This window comes from Miniopterus schreibersii (assembly GCF_964146895.1).
Source record: "Miniopterus schreibersii genome assembly, chromosome: 1".
Lineage (NCBI taxonomy): Eukaryota > Metazoa > Chordata > Mammalia > Chiroptera > Miniopteridae > Miniopterus > Miniopterus schreibersii.
The window spans coordinates 84246948-84261598 of NC_138101.1; the positions used below are offsets into that span (position 1 = coordinate 84246948).

The 14651-nt window shown below is 37.8% G+C and overlaps 1 protein-coding gene across 3 annotated transcripts in view; it reads left to right on the forward strand.

Annotated features, from left to right (window-relative positions):
- NEBL (nebulette) overlaps nt 1-14651 on the forward strand; it is a 342430-nt gene that overhangs the window by 308066 nt on the left and 19713 nt on the right. For 2 of the 3 annotated variants that reach the window (XM_081143310.1, XM_081143311.1), the window contains 5 exons: nt 185-277; nt 1481-1585; nt 2555-2726; nt 5293-5385; nt 6609-6758. In XM_081143310.1, the coding sequence (XP_080999436.1) occupies nt 185-277; nt 1481-1585; nt 2555-2726; nt 5293-5385; nt 6609-6758 (613 nt within the window). The remainder of the gene's footprint in view (nt 1-184; nt 278-1480; nt 1586-2554; nt 2727-5292; nt 5386-6608; nt 6759-14651) is intronic. The other variant, XM_081143312.1, reaches the window with a different exon arrangement.

Genomic DNA, 14651 nt, shown 5'->3' on the forward strand with positions numbered 1-14651 from the left:
AGTGATTCACTGCTCTGGGATGAATTAAAATAGACTGATTTAAGATGCAAGCATTTTAAATATGGCTAGACCTCTTTTTTCATAGTTTTCTTTTTTTGTCTAGTTCTTTAAAATAAATACTATGTGACTCTTATTCAGTTGAATTGATTCACAGTACACTATTTTTTGTTCTCTGAAATGGTAGGTTTATTATAAAGGTGAGCTGGGAAGAGCTACGGCTTTAAGTGTAACTCCCGAAATGGAAAGAGTGAAGAAGAATCAGGAAAACATTAGCTCGGCAAGTGCTTTCATTCACTTCGGACTATGGCAAAGGATGTGTCGTTCATTATTTACGTGCAGTACTGTTTTTTCCTGTGAAAACAAAGTGTATTTTCAAGAAACACTTGGGATATATACAATGAATACATGTGTTGTTTTAGATGACTTCCAAAAGCTGCCACTGCATAAATTTACTTTTTCTTGCAACCCTTTATTGATATTGCCAGATGTGACCAACAGTGACACTTAAAGTTTAAACTATATTATGTTCATTTAACAATGATTCATATATTTTAGCCAGTGTCTTTGAAAGTGGTAAAGTCTTTGCTGTGTAAGTTAAATAATTATCATTTTACAGATATATTCCATTGAATGTGAATTGTTAAATGCTCTCTGCAAAACAAAATAAGAAATGAGCTATTACTACGAAGTAAGGACTTAGAGGAAAAAAGTTTTATATACATTTAATATAGAAATCAGTTGTTCAGCAAGGCCCCATGGTGCACATTTGTATGGTGTGCTTTGTCTTACTGGGTGTCAGGGCCTCAGCACTGAATTGCTCACATGCCCTCAGGTCTGCAATAATAATCTGCTACGTAACCAGCATCGCACGTGGCAGTGCTCCGGTGCTCAGCTTTGGAGAAGGGCTCTGGGCCTGGGGAGCAGCATTTAGGTTTTAGAATTTATACCTCTCCAATGACATCTCTGTCCAGAGATGCTGACTGAATTCAACATAAATTACCTTTAAGTTGTGGCTGCTTAGAAGGAAACTAGATTATTTTCTTATTGTTTCTTCTCCTCTATGGAGAAGAAAAAGAAAAGAAAATGAAGGCAAGCCTGGTATGAATTCTTCAATAGTGTTTTGGTGAAAATGGGGACATATAGAAACAGAAAAGTTAATTTAGGTTCCATTTGGCTTTGGGTTTTTCCTATTCAAGTTTGATAACCACTTCACTGACTGCATTGTTGGTGGATATTGTTCATTCATACATTTGTTTTCAGTTGATAGAGTGATGATGAAGTCATTTTTGCTATAGTTTTTAAAGGAATAAAATTTTAGATTGTTATTCTAGAAGTAAATGTAATTCACTGAGCAAGTTACTTGGGGGAATTATTTAGAATATGTGGTATATATTTCACTCATTTGGAAAACTTGAAAAAGTTATGTAATGTTTTAAATTATAATTGTCTTATTAAGTATATTCTATTATTTACTTTGCAGGTAAAATATACCCAGGACCATAAACAGATGAAAGGTAGACCAAGTCTTATTTTAGATACACCTGGTCTGAGACATGTCAGAGAAGCACAGAATCATATTTCAATGGTAGGGTACAACCAGGTCCTTCTCACAACTAAAATATACTAAGGAATGGCGTCACCCCGTGCACTGACGGCATTAGTCCACCATTAATCGGATCACTAACAAAGCATGGAAATGCAGATGGGTCTCTCCTGCTGGGGAGACTTTAATTACACTGAAATGTAATGGAAACATTCTCTAATAAAATAATTTTTCTCTGTGATTTTTGGGTGTGTTTTTATTTCTAACATGACTACTACAAATGCATTTTATGAAAGACATTTGCCTGCACTTATTTCCAATTAATTTTAAGACAGAGTTTGGTGTGTTTGCATGTTGCAAAGAAGATTAAAAATATATATGTATTTAAAGACAGTTGCACAATATATGATTTATATGCCATAAAGTTCACCCATTTAAAGTGTATAATTCAGTGGTTTGTATAATTTACAGAGTTGAACAACCATCACCCTAATTCAGTTCCGGAATCTGAAAAGTGTGTTTTGAAGTGTATATAAATTTTTGTAATTACATACAAAAAATGTATATATGATTATCTATAACTCTCTTAATCTAATTTTAAATACTGTTTTCTTGAATAAGTGTGTGGAAATAGCTTATAATTTTATTGCATATTAAAGGTTAAGAAATAGGAAATTAATTTGTACCTAAGTTAATATATTTTAGAGAGGAACCAGGATTAAATATATATATCTTTTAAAAATTCTTACTGGTATACAGGTTTATATATAATTTAAAAGAGCGCTAACCATAATGATGCAAAACTGTGAATATATCAGCATTTGATTTCTAATGCTAGGAAGCTGAAGTTCCAGGCGTTATTTTTGGAATGGAAAAGATACAGCTATGCAGAAAATAATCTAGATGTAGCTGGTGCAATGACAGCTGTTGTTATATCAAAAATTTGTGAGCTATGTAATAATGAGGAAATTTCAGTTTGAGTTAATTTGGATTTTTCTTTTTTTTTTCCAGGTAAAATATCATGAAGATTTTGAGAAGACAAAGGGAAGGGGCTTTACCCCCGTCGTGGATGACCCTGTGACAGAGCGCGTGAGGAAGAACACCCAGGTGGTCAGCGATGCCGCTTACAAAGGGGTCCATCCTCACATTGTGGAGATGGACAGGAGACCTGGGATCATTGTTGGTAAGCTGACGGTCCTCCTCGGCAGGGCTGCGTGGTCAAAAAGACCGTGCTTGCCCGAGTTTAGAAGTAGCCCCCTTATTCGTCGGGCTCCTCCAGTGTTTGATCTGATGCCCAACTGAAAATGGACCAAAGTGTTCTTGTCGCACCGTGTTGAAAGGGATTCATGGCATTAGCCAGGTATCGTTTCAATCCTTCCTTTCTCTAATCGGGGACTCTCTGTCTTTACTAACTTTCTGGTTTTAAGAATGTTTCTACTTGTTAAACAAAGGAGCAGCCTTATATCAAACAGGGGTGATAACAAGGTTTGAAAAATTATTTTGTTTCTACTTTACCTTATGTGTTTGATCAATATACTGTACTGCAGATTCCTCTGTCCCAGATAGACATCCCAGAGAGATTCTGATGGTATTCCATTATATGAATAACTTATATTTTTTTAATATTATCTCTGAGCTGAGATAGTCGAGAGCTGTCTGGAAGTCCCATAAATCAGAGAGGAAAGAACCTGCTTTTCGTGCTGTTCCTTCTAGTCAGTCAGGGGAAGTCTTAGGACTTAGGAACACAGTGTTTAAAGGTGGCTGAGACAGCACTAGATGCACTAGCCAGGAAAGTTATTACTTTTTCAGTACATATCAACAACCCATGCTTCCAAATGACTATCGTCCTCTTCAGAGCAGTTAGCCTCTGAATTTTTATAAATAGTCCAATTATATTGCTCAAATAATATTTTTTGGTAACTGTGCAACAATGCCTCTCAGTAATCTCAGTGTTAGGTTAGCTTCATCTTCAAACATAAAAGCTTTTGTGGAACGACTGCAAGGCCATTTAGAGATGGCGTGGGTGAGGACAGTGTATATTTGACAGGCTCGTGTCTTTAGTGTAAAACACAGGTACTGAAGTAAGGCCAACGAGTTACTTGGACGGTTATTGACTCTGAAAGTATTTTCCAAAGAAGGATTCCAAACATATTTGTAGGTAGTTGATAGCTTTGCTAATCTTCCCAAGTTGAATTCTTAAAATGATCACGTTAAATTAGATAAGTTGTGATGTTTTCATTAGAAGTATCACAGAATTAGAGTTTCCTTTCTTTGTATTAACATCTCATAAGAGATACTGCAGAGCATCTGATTTCCAGGAGGGTGGGGATGGTGATGTCTGCAGGCTCACACCAGGGGTCCATCCTAGATCAGGAGCCAGGAGTAAATGTGAGATCCTTGCTAGAAACCACGAGATTGTCTAGACTTTGAGTTCTCGGAATTCAGTACTCATTACCTTTGAGATAGAAATTATTAATTTTTAAAAACATAAGATATATAACTCTAAATTATTAACTTTCTGGGCGATCCAGAAGTCAGTTTATTTTTTCTAATTGGGGGAACCTGTTTTCCATGGACCACTTGCCTGTGAAACCACAAAATGTATTACATTCCACAAACATTAAACTCCTGAGCCAGGCATGGAAATACAGGTTTAGAGATTTTCTCAGTAATTCAGACAAGCCAGTCTGTGCAGCTTCTATTTTTTTGGAGGCTCTGCTACTTCATAGCTGCATAATGTTGGCTAAGCTAACTCAATCTCCCTTTGCCTCAGTTTCCTCATCTATAAAATGGGAATAGTAATAATATCTACTTTACTATGTTTTAAAGCTTAAATGAGTTATGTTATAACTGAGAAGAGTGCCTGATAAGCACTATATAATATTAAAGACAGACAAACATCTCCAGTTCCAGGTTACTAATTAATCATTTTTACTAAGGCTCATTTCTGCCACACATCTTTAACTAGGGTTTTATTTTCCTGTTGTTAGTACAGAACTATACAGATCTTTTTAGGACCTGATAACCATTAGGTAGAGAGACTGAAATACATGGAAGTTATTAGATTTAGATTATTGGCCCCAGCTAAAATAGGAGAATAAATTGGCTTGCACAGTCTGATGACTGACCACAGCAGTGCACTAACTGGTGGTCCACTGAGAGCAGGAAGCTCTTTGTTGTTCATGTTCCCATCCCTCATTGGTCCTTGCTTGTTGCCTTGTTTTATTTTACTTTTCCAATAAATGTATCTTATGTGGGTGAGCTCGCACTCATTGGCTCACAGTGAAAAATGGGCTGCCACTTGCCTACATTTTAAACATTTATCTCTGTAATAGGGAGAGAATTTTGTTTTGTTTTTCAGACAAAAGCCTCTCAGTCACTTCCATGAATTAGTCATATGTCCTTGATCAGGAGTTTTCATCAAATGTTGTACCTGTTCCAGTGTGTGGGGAGCGCGAGGGATCGGGGTTCAGGAACTCGGGGGGCTCACAGGGCTGTCTGGTGTGCACATGTGCCGGGGGAAGGTCAAGGAAGATAAACAGGGCAGCTTAAAGTTGATCATAAAGTTTTCTTAACAGATCCTGGTGAACGGAAGTTTTCTTTGTTCTCCTTTGACGGCTGCTTTGCAGTGTTTGCTTATTACATGCTTGCTCTTTACATACACCCCTTTCAAGATTTTCTCTTGGCTTCCTTTGGTGCTGACTTTTTAATTCATTCTCGACTTGTTGATTTCTTCCTTTTGGTAAAAGACCTCAAAGTTTGGCGCACAGATCCTGGCTCCATCTTCGACATTGACCCCCTGGAAGACAATATTCAGTCTAGAAGTCTCCATATGCTCTCTGGTACTGCTTGCATTTTGAGTTCCTCCCCATTTATGTGGGTTTTGTTCTGAAAGTGGAGCTACCCTGAGCTGTAGAGGTTCATTTTGCCAGCTGTGTAATGTACATTTTAAAGTCGAGGATTTAAAAAACCAAAAAAGTGTTAGGCTGCTTTAAAATACTGTTAATCATTTATGAAAATAAAACTTGAAAAGGGCTCTGTGATATATATAAATTTGCTTGTTCTAGATCCCTTTAAAAAGGCATCTAGAACTTACTTATATCTGCTTTTGATTAGTGAATATGATTTTATAGGTTTTTTGGGCTTTCAAATGCAGTTATTTGTGGATTGCCCTAAATTGCCAAGACATAAAGGAAGTCTGTTTCATGAAAAACACTGTTGCAGTATTTAAAAGTAGATTTAAAGAGTTGTATTTAAAACAGTGGGGAGGTTACCTATGTAGCATCATAAATGTCTTAAAATAAACCTTCAAGTGTCCCTAAATTTTACTTCTGAGTTTTTATCTAATGTAAAATTTATTGTTTTCATAGAAAGTTTACTTGACTCTTAACTTAGACTGCATATTTATAATTAAAGTCAAAAACCAAATGGTTTGCATATTGGGTATAGTGATAGCATGGTTTGACATTTCATACTTTTATATTGTATTTAGCAAATCAGAACTTTGACAGTTATGCAGTTATTTTAAACAATAAAAATAGACATCATATCACTTAGGTCTTGCCCTGCTCTCCGATTTCTATTTTAGATTTAACATTAATAAAATTGAGAGCCCAAGGCAAAATAGGGATTCTAATACTTTAATAGTCAATTTGATCCACATAATCAGCCAAATAGTAATTTAAATTTCTAAAAATAAAGAAAAGGCAAAAGATATTATGTGCTTGGTGACACTTGAAAACAATTATTTGTAACCGGTCATTATGTTTGATAGAAACTTATTAGTCTGCTAATGTTTTCTTATTTCTTGTCAATTTCCCACCCCCCCATATCTCTTTTAAAATCTGGATTTAAAAATGAGTATAAATGGTCATTAAGTCATTAATATAGTTGGTACAGTGTATGCTGAAGTTAGGGAGTAGGTGACTAGAATTTATAATATTGAGCTTTGGATTATTTAATAAGGGATTGTTTTTATTTCTTGTTAAACTTTTAAGTACTTTTTTGTTTCTTTTGTTTTTCAATTCACTTAATCACAAGTATGAATATTTTCCCTCTAATATAGAAAAGGCAAGTCACTATAGGAGACAGCGGTCTCGATCTCATTCGAGCAGCACTTTTGGCACAGTTCTTGGAGACGACAAGTCAGAAATGTCTGAGATTTACCCTAGCTTTTCATGCTCCAGTGAGGTAACAAGACCGTCTGATGAAGGAGGTATCAGGCAGTAGCCATTATCAAAGAAAATTAATTCATTTAAAAAAATGTGTCACGGTGTGTTTTTAATACATTCTTCACCTCTACATAAACATTTAGCCTGGGTGTGTTTAGAAATGTTAAATTATGTTTAGAAAATTGAGTACTTTTTTTTTAAACTACTAATTTGCATTTTTGCATGTTTGTTTTCCCCTTCTTACTTTACTATTTTCACTGCAAATGAATCTTTAATGACCAAAGGGTTTTGGGATCTACGACTTGAGTCTGTTTTACAGGAGTTGTACCTGATGGGTATACACAGGCAGAGTGGAAACTTGAGTTCTCCGACATTTGTATCTGATTTCCATTGAGAAAAAAAACAAACATTCTTATAGTTGTGTTTGAGTGGCTAAGTGATTGCTATGCAATGTGTGTGTTTTTATATGCATTTGTAGTTAGAGTTAGATCTTGCCAAAAAGAAGTTGGGTATGATACTTGGGATATGAGGGCTTTTTTTTTTTTTTAAAGAAAACTACTGTTGATTGTTAATAATGCTCTCTGTATTTTATATGGAGAACTCACCCTGTTCCTCTACCTTCTCCTGTTTTCTGCATCCACGCTGGTGGATTGGGTCTAAAACTTGTCGTTGAAATTGTTTTGGATGTTAAACTAATACTGCTGATAAAGCTGTTATTAAATTTATACATTTCCTCCAGGTTGTCCAATTTGTTGTTATATAGTTCTTCATAATATTTTCTTACAATTTTTTGATTTCTCCCTTGATCTAATTGTTAACCCATTCATTGTTTAGTAACATGTTATGTAGTCTTCATGTCTTTGTGTTTTTCAGTTTTTTTCTTGTGACTGATTTTTAGTTTTATACTATTATGGTCAGAGAAGATGCTTGGTATGATTTCAATTTTCTTAAATTTATTGAGACTTGTTTTGTGCCCTAACATGTGGTGTATTCTAGAAAATGTTCTATGAGCACTTGAAAAGAATGTATATTCTGCTGCTTTGGGGTGAAATGCTCTGAAGATATCAATTAAATTTATCTGATTTAGTGTGTCATTTAAGGCTGCTGTTTCCTTGTTGATTTTCTTTCTGGAAGATCTATTTATTGATGTCACTGGGGTGTTAAAGTCCCCTCATGTGACTGTATTACTGTCGATCTCACTCTTTTATTCCCATCAAAATTTGCTTTGTATATTTAGGTGCTCCTATGTTGGGTGCATAAATGTTTCCAAGGGTTATATCCTCTTGTTGGATTGCTCCCTTTATCATTATCTACTGTCTGTCTTTGTCTTGCTATAGCCTTTGTTTTACAGTCTATTTTGTCAAAGAAAAGTATTGCTACCCTAGCTTTTTCCCCCCCATTTCCATTTGCATGAAATATCCTTTTTCATCCATTTGCTTTTAGTTTTATACTATTATGGTCAGAGAAGATGCTTGGTATGATTTCAATTTTCTTAAATTTAATGAGAGTTGTTTTGTGCCCTAATATATGGTATATTCTAGAAAATGTTCCATGTGCACTTGAGAAGAATGTATATTCTGCTGCTTTCATATATCTTTCATTCTGAGGTTGGTATCTTGTAGACAGCATATATATAGGTCTTGTTTTCTTATCCATTCAGCTACCTTATGCCTTTTGATTGTGGTGTTTCAGCCATTTATATTTAAAGTGATTATTGATAGGTACATATTTATTGCCATTTTAGTCTTTTAACTATGTTCCTCTTTTCCTTTCCTCCTCCTCCTCCTCTCCTTCTTCTAGAAGATCCTTTAACATTTCTTGTAATACTGGTTTAATGGTAACAAACTCCTTTAAAATATTCTTGTCTGAGAAGCTCTTTATTTCTCCTTCAAATTTAAATGGTAGCCTTGCTGGGTAAAGTAGTCTTGGTTGTAGGTCCTTGATTTCATCCCTTTGAATACTTCAAGGAAATCCTTTCAGGCCTGAAATGTTTCTGTTGAGAAATCAGCAGGCAGTATAATAGGAGCTCTCTTTGAGCTGTCTTTCTCTTGCTGCTGTTAAGATTCTTTTTTGTTTTTTACCTTTGCTATTTTAATTATGATGTATGGGTCTCTTTGGGTTCATCTTGTTTGTGACTCTGTGCGCTTTCTGGACTTGTGTGTCTTTTTCCTTCACCAGGTTAGGGAAATGTTCAGTCATTATTTCTTCAAATAGGTTCTTGATTTCTTGTTCTTTCTCTTCTCCTTCTGGGAATACTATGATGCGGATGTTGTTACATTTCACGTTGTCTTAAAGGTCCCATAAACTATTTTCATTTTCATTTATTCTTTATTCTTTTTCCTGTTCTGGTTGGGTGTTTTCTTCTACTTCATCTTCTAAATTGTTGATTCAGTCCTCTGCTTCATCCAACCTACTGTATATTCCTTCTAGTGCATTCTTCATTTCAGATATTGTATTATTCACTTCTGACTGGTTCTTTTTTATGGTTTCTATGTTTATTTTTATGTTTACTATGTCTTTGCTTAAGTTTTCATTGATTTTATCCACTCTTCCCTTAAGTTTCATGAGCATTCTTGTAACCATTGTTTTGAACTCTATGTCTGTTAAATTGCTTGCCTCAATTTCATTTAGCTCTTTTTCTGGAGATTTTCCTTGATCTTTGATTTGGGGCATGTTTCTTTGTCTCCCCATTTTGGTATTTGTTTCTGTGTTTAATTAGTTCTGCTATGACTCCCAGTCTTGATAGGGTAGCTTTATGTAGGTTTCCTGTGGTGTCCAGTGGTTTATTCTCTTTGATCACCTGAGATGGGTGCTTTAGGAATGTCCCTTGTGTGGGTTATGTGGGCCCTCCTGTTGTAATTGAGTTTTGATTGCTATTGGTCCATTCATGTATCCAGTCAACCCTCAGGCTGGCTGACTGTGAGGATCAACCCAGATCACAGCGTTCATGCTGCTGTGAAGTTGCTTACCACTCAGAGTGCAACTTGCCTCAGCAGGGTCTGATGCCTGCCAAGATCTCTTTTTGGATATGTTGCTTGTGAAGCTAATTGGATCCTGCTCTGATGTTGTCTGAAACTGGCCACTGGGTGGGCTGGTTCTGGGGCCTCTTGGGAGCTACTCTGGTGCAAGTCAATATCTGCTGCTGCCTGTGACAGGCCCTGGGCAACCTATTTGGAGCTACAAAGCGATCCTTAGTTTCTGGCAGCCTTTACTGGACCTGGGTGTGCATGGGAAGGATTAAGTTGTGCACCAAGGTTTGCTTTTACCAGCACTGGACCCAGGGGGCAGGTCAGCAAAGTTTATAGGAACCCCAACGTTTGTCTCCACCTGCCAGCTACATGGTAGGCTCAGTCACTGAAAGAGCCTTTGGTGGTACTTGAATTGCATGGAATAAGTTCTTTGTATGTTACCAAGTAGGAGTGAAAGGTCTTCTTCAAGTCTATATGGGTTCATTCTTGGTGCCAGCACTGGGTTTGAGGCCACTCAGCAAATGTCCCAGGATATACTAAGTCTAGCTGCCACCTTCTGGGTGCTTGCACACTTTTGTAATGGGGCAGAGTCTCAAGGAGTCATCAAAGTGAGGTCAGAAGAGTTTATCAGGCCTAAACAGACCAAGATTTGGCCATGTGAAGGGAAGGCTCTGTACTGGTCCGGTGTGTAGAAAAAATTTCCCCTGTTCTAGAGCCACTTTACTTAATCTGTCCCAGATTCTGCCAGGTGCCCGATCTCAGAAGGAAGGGGCTCCCGAGAGCCAAGAGAGGGGAAGGTGCCTGCCAGGTTTGGGGGAACTTGGAGAGTGTGGCCCCCACTCAAAGTTATACAATTCAGACTGTCCCAATTCTGCCCTGACCTTGGCAGGGTGGAGCCACCAAGAGTCAAGATGGTGGGGCCCTGAGAGCTTGGAGAGTGGGGCTAACAGATCTACTGTGAGGGGGAGACACAAGTCAGGATCATGGGAAAGTGGGGGGAATGGCCCCCTCCCCTAAGCTGTACAACTCAGTCGCTGATACCCCTTGAATCTGCCCAGAGCTCTATACTCCAGTCCAGGCTGCTGACTCCTTAGCAGGGTGGAAGCTCCACAGGGTGAGTTGACAGGGAGACCAGGAAGTGAAGCAATTGCTTTCTTCTAGGCTTACACCACACAAAGGGGTGTGCTCCACCCAAGAAAGATGGCATCTGAGGTGCGGTAGAGTGACCCAGCGTAGGGTGTCCTGGCAGCTGTTCCCTTAGATCTCTCCCCCAAGCCACAAACTTCAGTCTCTCCTTGCATGACTCTAGTCTGCTCCACCCTCCCTTCATTGAGCCCAGGGTAATGGCTATGAAAGAGATATTCTGTATTGGCCCTTCAAGAGGGTGCCTGAGTTTCTAGCAGACTCCCTCCCATCTGTCCCTAGTGGACAGACCTCACTACTTTTCATAGCCAGTGTTATGTGGGCTCCTCTTCCAGGCTCTGGTGCTCTGGACTGGGGAGCTTAGCTTGGGCTTGAGACCCCATGCTTTTCAGGGGGAACCTCCCACAGTTAATATATCCCTCCAGAAACAGAATCTTAGCCTCTGCCCGTGAGAGCAGGGCCAGCCCTTTTCACATCTCTGCACTTCTACCAGTTTTGATGTGCTTCTTCTAGAAATTCTAGGCTACAAGATTTCTCTTCAGCTAGTCTTCAGTTGGTTATTTAGGTTGATTGCTCTATATTTTAGTTGTCCTCTAGTTTTATCCTGGGAGGAGGTGGATGTAGCTTTCTTCTACTCTGCCACCATCTTGAAGCATGTAGTCAACAAATCTCAATTATACAATACAGTGTTATCAACTGTAGTCACCGTGTTACACACTAGATCTTTAGACCTTATTCATTTTATAGCCAAAAGCTTGCACCCTTTTACTGACCTCTGCACCCCCCCACCCCCAGCCCTAGCAACCACTTTTCTCTTCTCTGTTTCTATGTTTTAGATTCCACCTTAGTAGAAAGTTTTGAAATATATCCTTTGTCTATGATTCTGATGCAATCTTTATAAAATGGTTTTTCTCTATTGTAGATAAGATAGACATGAGGGATCTCCCCTTTCTGTATCTGGTTCTTTATTCAAAGGGTTCAATAACTTCTTGAATTGTTTCTAGTTTGGAGGATTTGGGGCTATTGCCTTCTCCCTTCAGTGTCTTCTGTGGTTCTAGAGGTACAGAAAAATGTTGATGCTCGATGAGATAAATAAAACCCAAAGCAAATATGAGAAAAATTTCCATCAACTTTAGTTCATGGAGTTCATACTGGAGTTGATATCTCTCTCCAATGCAATGTGTCATAGAGTCTTTGCCTCAGCAGCAACCCTTTCACTTCATGTCTGTACACACCAATGCGGCATCTACTCATTCATTAATCAAATGCTTATCAAGTGCTTTTTGTACACCAGCCAAGACCTTGGATCTGGCAACACATATAGCACTGAGCAAAAGAGACATGGATAAGCTCTGAGGGGCTTAGGGCCTGGTGAGGGACCCTGACATTAAGCAGATACTTACACAAGTGTTATTTAATTATGAAGAGAGTAAGCAGAGTGGCAACTGCAACTTTCCAGGGTCTGAAGCCAGACACTTTGGAGTCATCCTCCATTCTTGTCTTTTATGACACCTCAAATCCAACCTATTCTCAAATCTTGTTAGCTCTACCAGGAAAATATATCCAGAATCTGACTGCTGTGCTCACTTCTGCCCTCACTGCTTGTGTCAGCTGCTGCCTTCTCTCCCTCGGATCATCACGGTATCCTCCTGACTGGTTTCCCTGCTTCTGCTCTTGCCACCCCAGTCCCCCAACCCTCTGTCTTGGTCTTTCTTTAGTTGGCAGGCAGAAGGATCTTTTTATTTTATTTTATTATTTTTAATTAAAACATAATTAATATACGTTATTTTATTAGTTTTAGGTATATAATATAGTTATTCAACATTAATATGTCTAACAAAGTGATCATCACACTAAGTCAGGTGACCATCTATTATCATACAAGGTTATTATGATATTATTAACTATATTTCCTATGTTGTACTTTACATCCCTGTGACTTATATACTTTATAATTGGAAATTTGTAACTCTTACACCATTCTCAAAAATTAACTCAAAATAGACCAAAGACTTAAATGTAAGTCTAGAAATTATAAAACTTCTAGAAGAAAACATAGGCAGCCAACTCTTTGACAATAGTCTCAGTGTTCTTAGCAATATCTTTTTGGATATTTTTCCCCCGTCAAGGGCAACAAAAGCAAAAATAAACAAATGGGACTACAACAAATTAAAAAGCTTTTGCACACTGAAGGCAACCATCAACAAACAAAAAGTCAACACACTGAATAGGATAAGACATTTGCAAATCACACATTCGATAAGGGGGTTAATATATAAAATACATAAAGAACTCATACAACTCAACATCAAAAACCAAACAATCAGATTAAAAAATGGGCAGAGGGCCTGAAAAGACATTTTTCCAAGGAAGACATACAGATGGCCAATAGACATATGAAAAGATCCTCAACATCAATGACCATCAGGGAAATGCAAATCAAAACCACAATGAGATATCACTTCACACCTGTCAGATTAGCTATTATGGAAAAGACAACAAAGCGTAAGTGCTGGTGAGGGGGTGGGGAAAAGGGAACCCTCGTGTGTTGGTGGGATTGTAGACTGGTGCAGCCACTATGGAAAACAGTGTGGAGGTTCCTCAAGAAATTAAAAACAGAATAATCTTTTTGAAACATAAATTGGATCATATCACTCTTCTGCTACCATTTCGTTCTGAATATAACTCAGATCCTCACCGTCACCAACAAAGTCGTCATCCTCTCTGGCCCTGAGTGCCCTCCCGAACTCACTTCCTGCCATTCTCTGTACACTCATCCACTCCTGCCATCCCGGTCTCCCTGCTTTATTCAAACCTTCCAAGAAAGCTCCCAGCCTGGGCCTTTGCACTCACTGTTCCTCTTCCCGGAGTACTACCTCTCATCCCAGATATTGGCTGGCTTTGCCCCATTTTTTTCACATTGCTGCTCAGATTTCACTTTATCAGAGAGACCCCCTCTAACTACCAGAGATAAAATAGCACCCCTTCCTGTGCTGTCTGTCCCTTTACCTTGCTTTTTTTTTTTTTTTTTTCATTAGCACTTGGACAGCACCTATCTTTCTTTCTAGAATGAAGCCCCACAGGAGCAGGGATGTTAGCTGATTTGTTTACTAATCTATTTCCAGTTCTTAGAATAAGCACTCAGCAAATATTTGGTGAATGAGTGCAATGGCCAAATTAAATTAGTTTCTGCTCATCCTTTTTAAAATTAAGATATAATTGATACGTAACATTGTATTAGTTTTAGGTGTACAATAAATTAATCCTTTAAATACTAAAACCACATGTATAAACCTAAGTATGATTTTTTTAAAATAAAATTCTATTGTGTAAGGCTTTCATGAAAATTCTTTCATTTTTGTTTTGATGATGTTTTGATATATTTAGATAACATTAAAGCATAGCTGGAAAAAAACCTAAAGTGGAAACACTCCTAGTGTATATTTTTTTCTGGTGGGGAAGGAAAAGAGTCGTATCCATGACTTCAGTTGCTTTGAAATTTAGGGTCTCCTTTGAAATGTGTCCTACGCTGGGCCCTGGTGAGGAGGTGCTGAGTGACTCTGTAGAAGTAGGAAACAGTTACGGTCACGGCAGCTGTTTGATGAAAACCTTTACTGTCTACAGTAGTAACAGTCAGTCATATGCATTTGCTCAAATACTATTCTAGCAAATGAAAAGAATTTTAGAAAAGTACATGTTTAGTGGTAAGATGAAGACAAAGAAAATATTAGCAGTACTTAGAAATGCCACTTTTCGTCCAGATTTTCGTGGTTTCTTTAAATTGAAATTTAGATTTTTAATGATAAAATGTGTTACGTCCCCGAG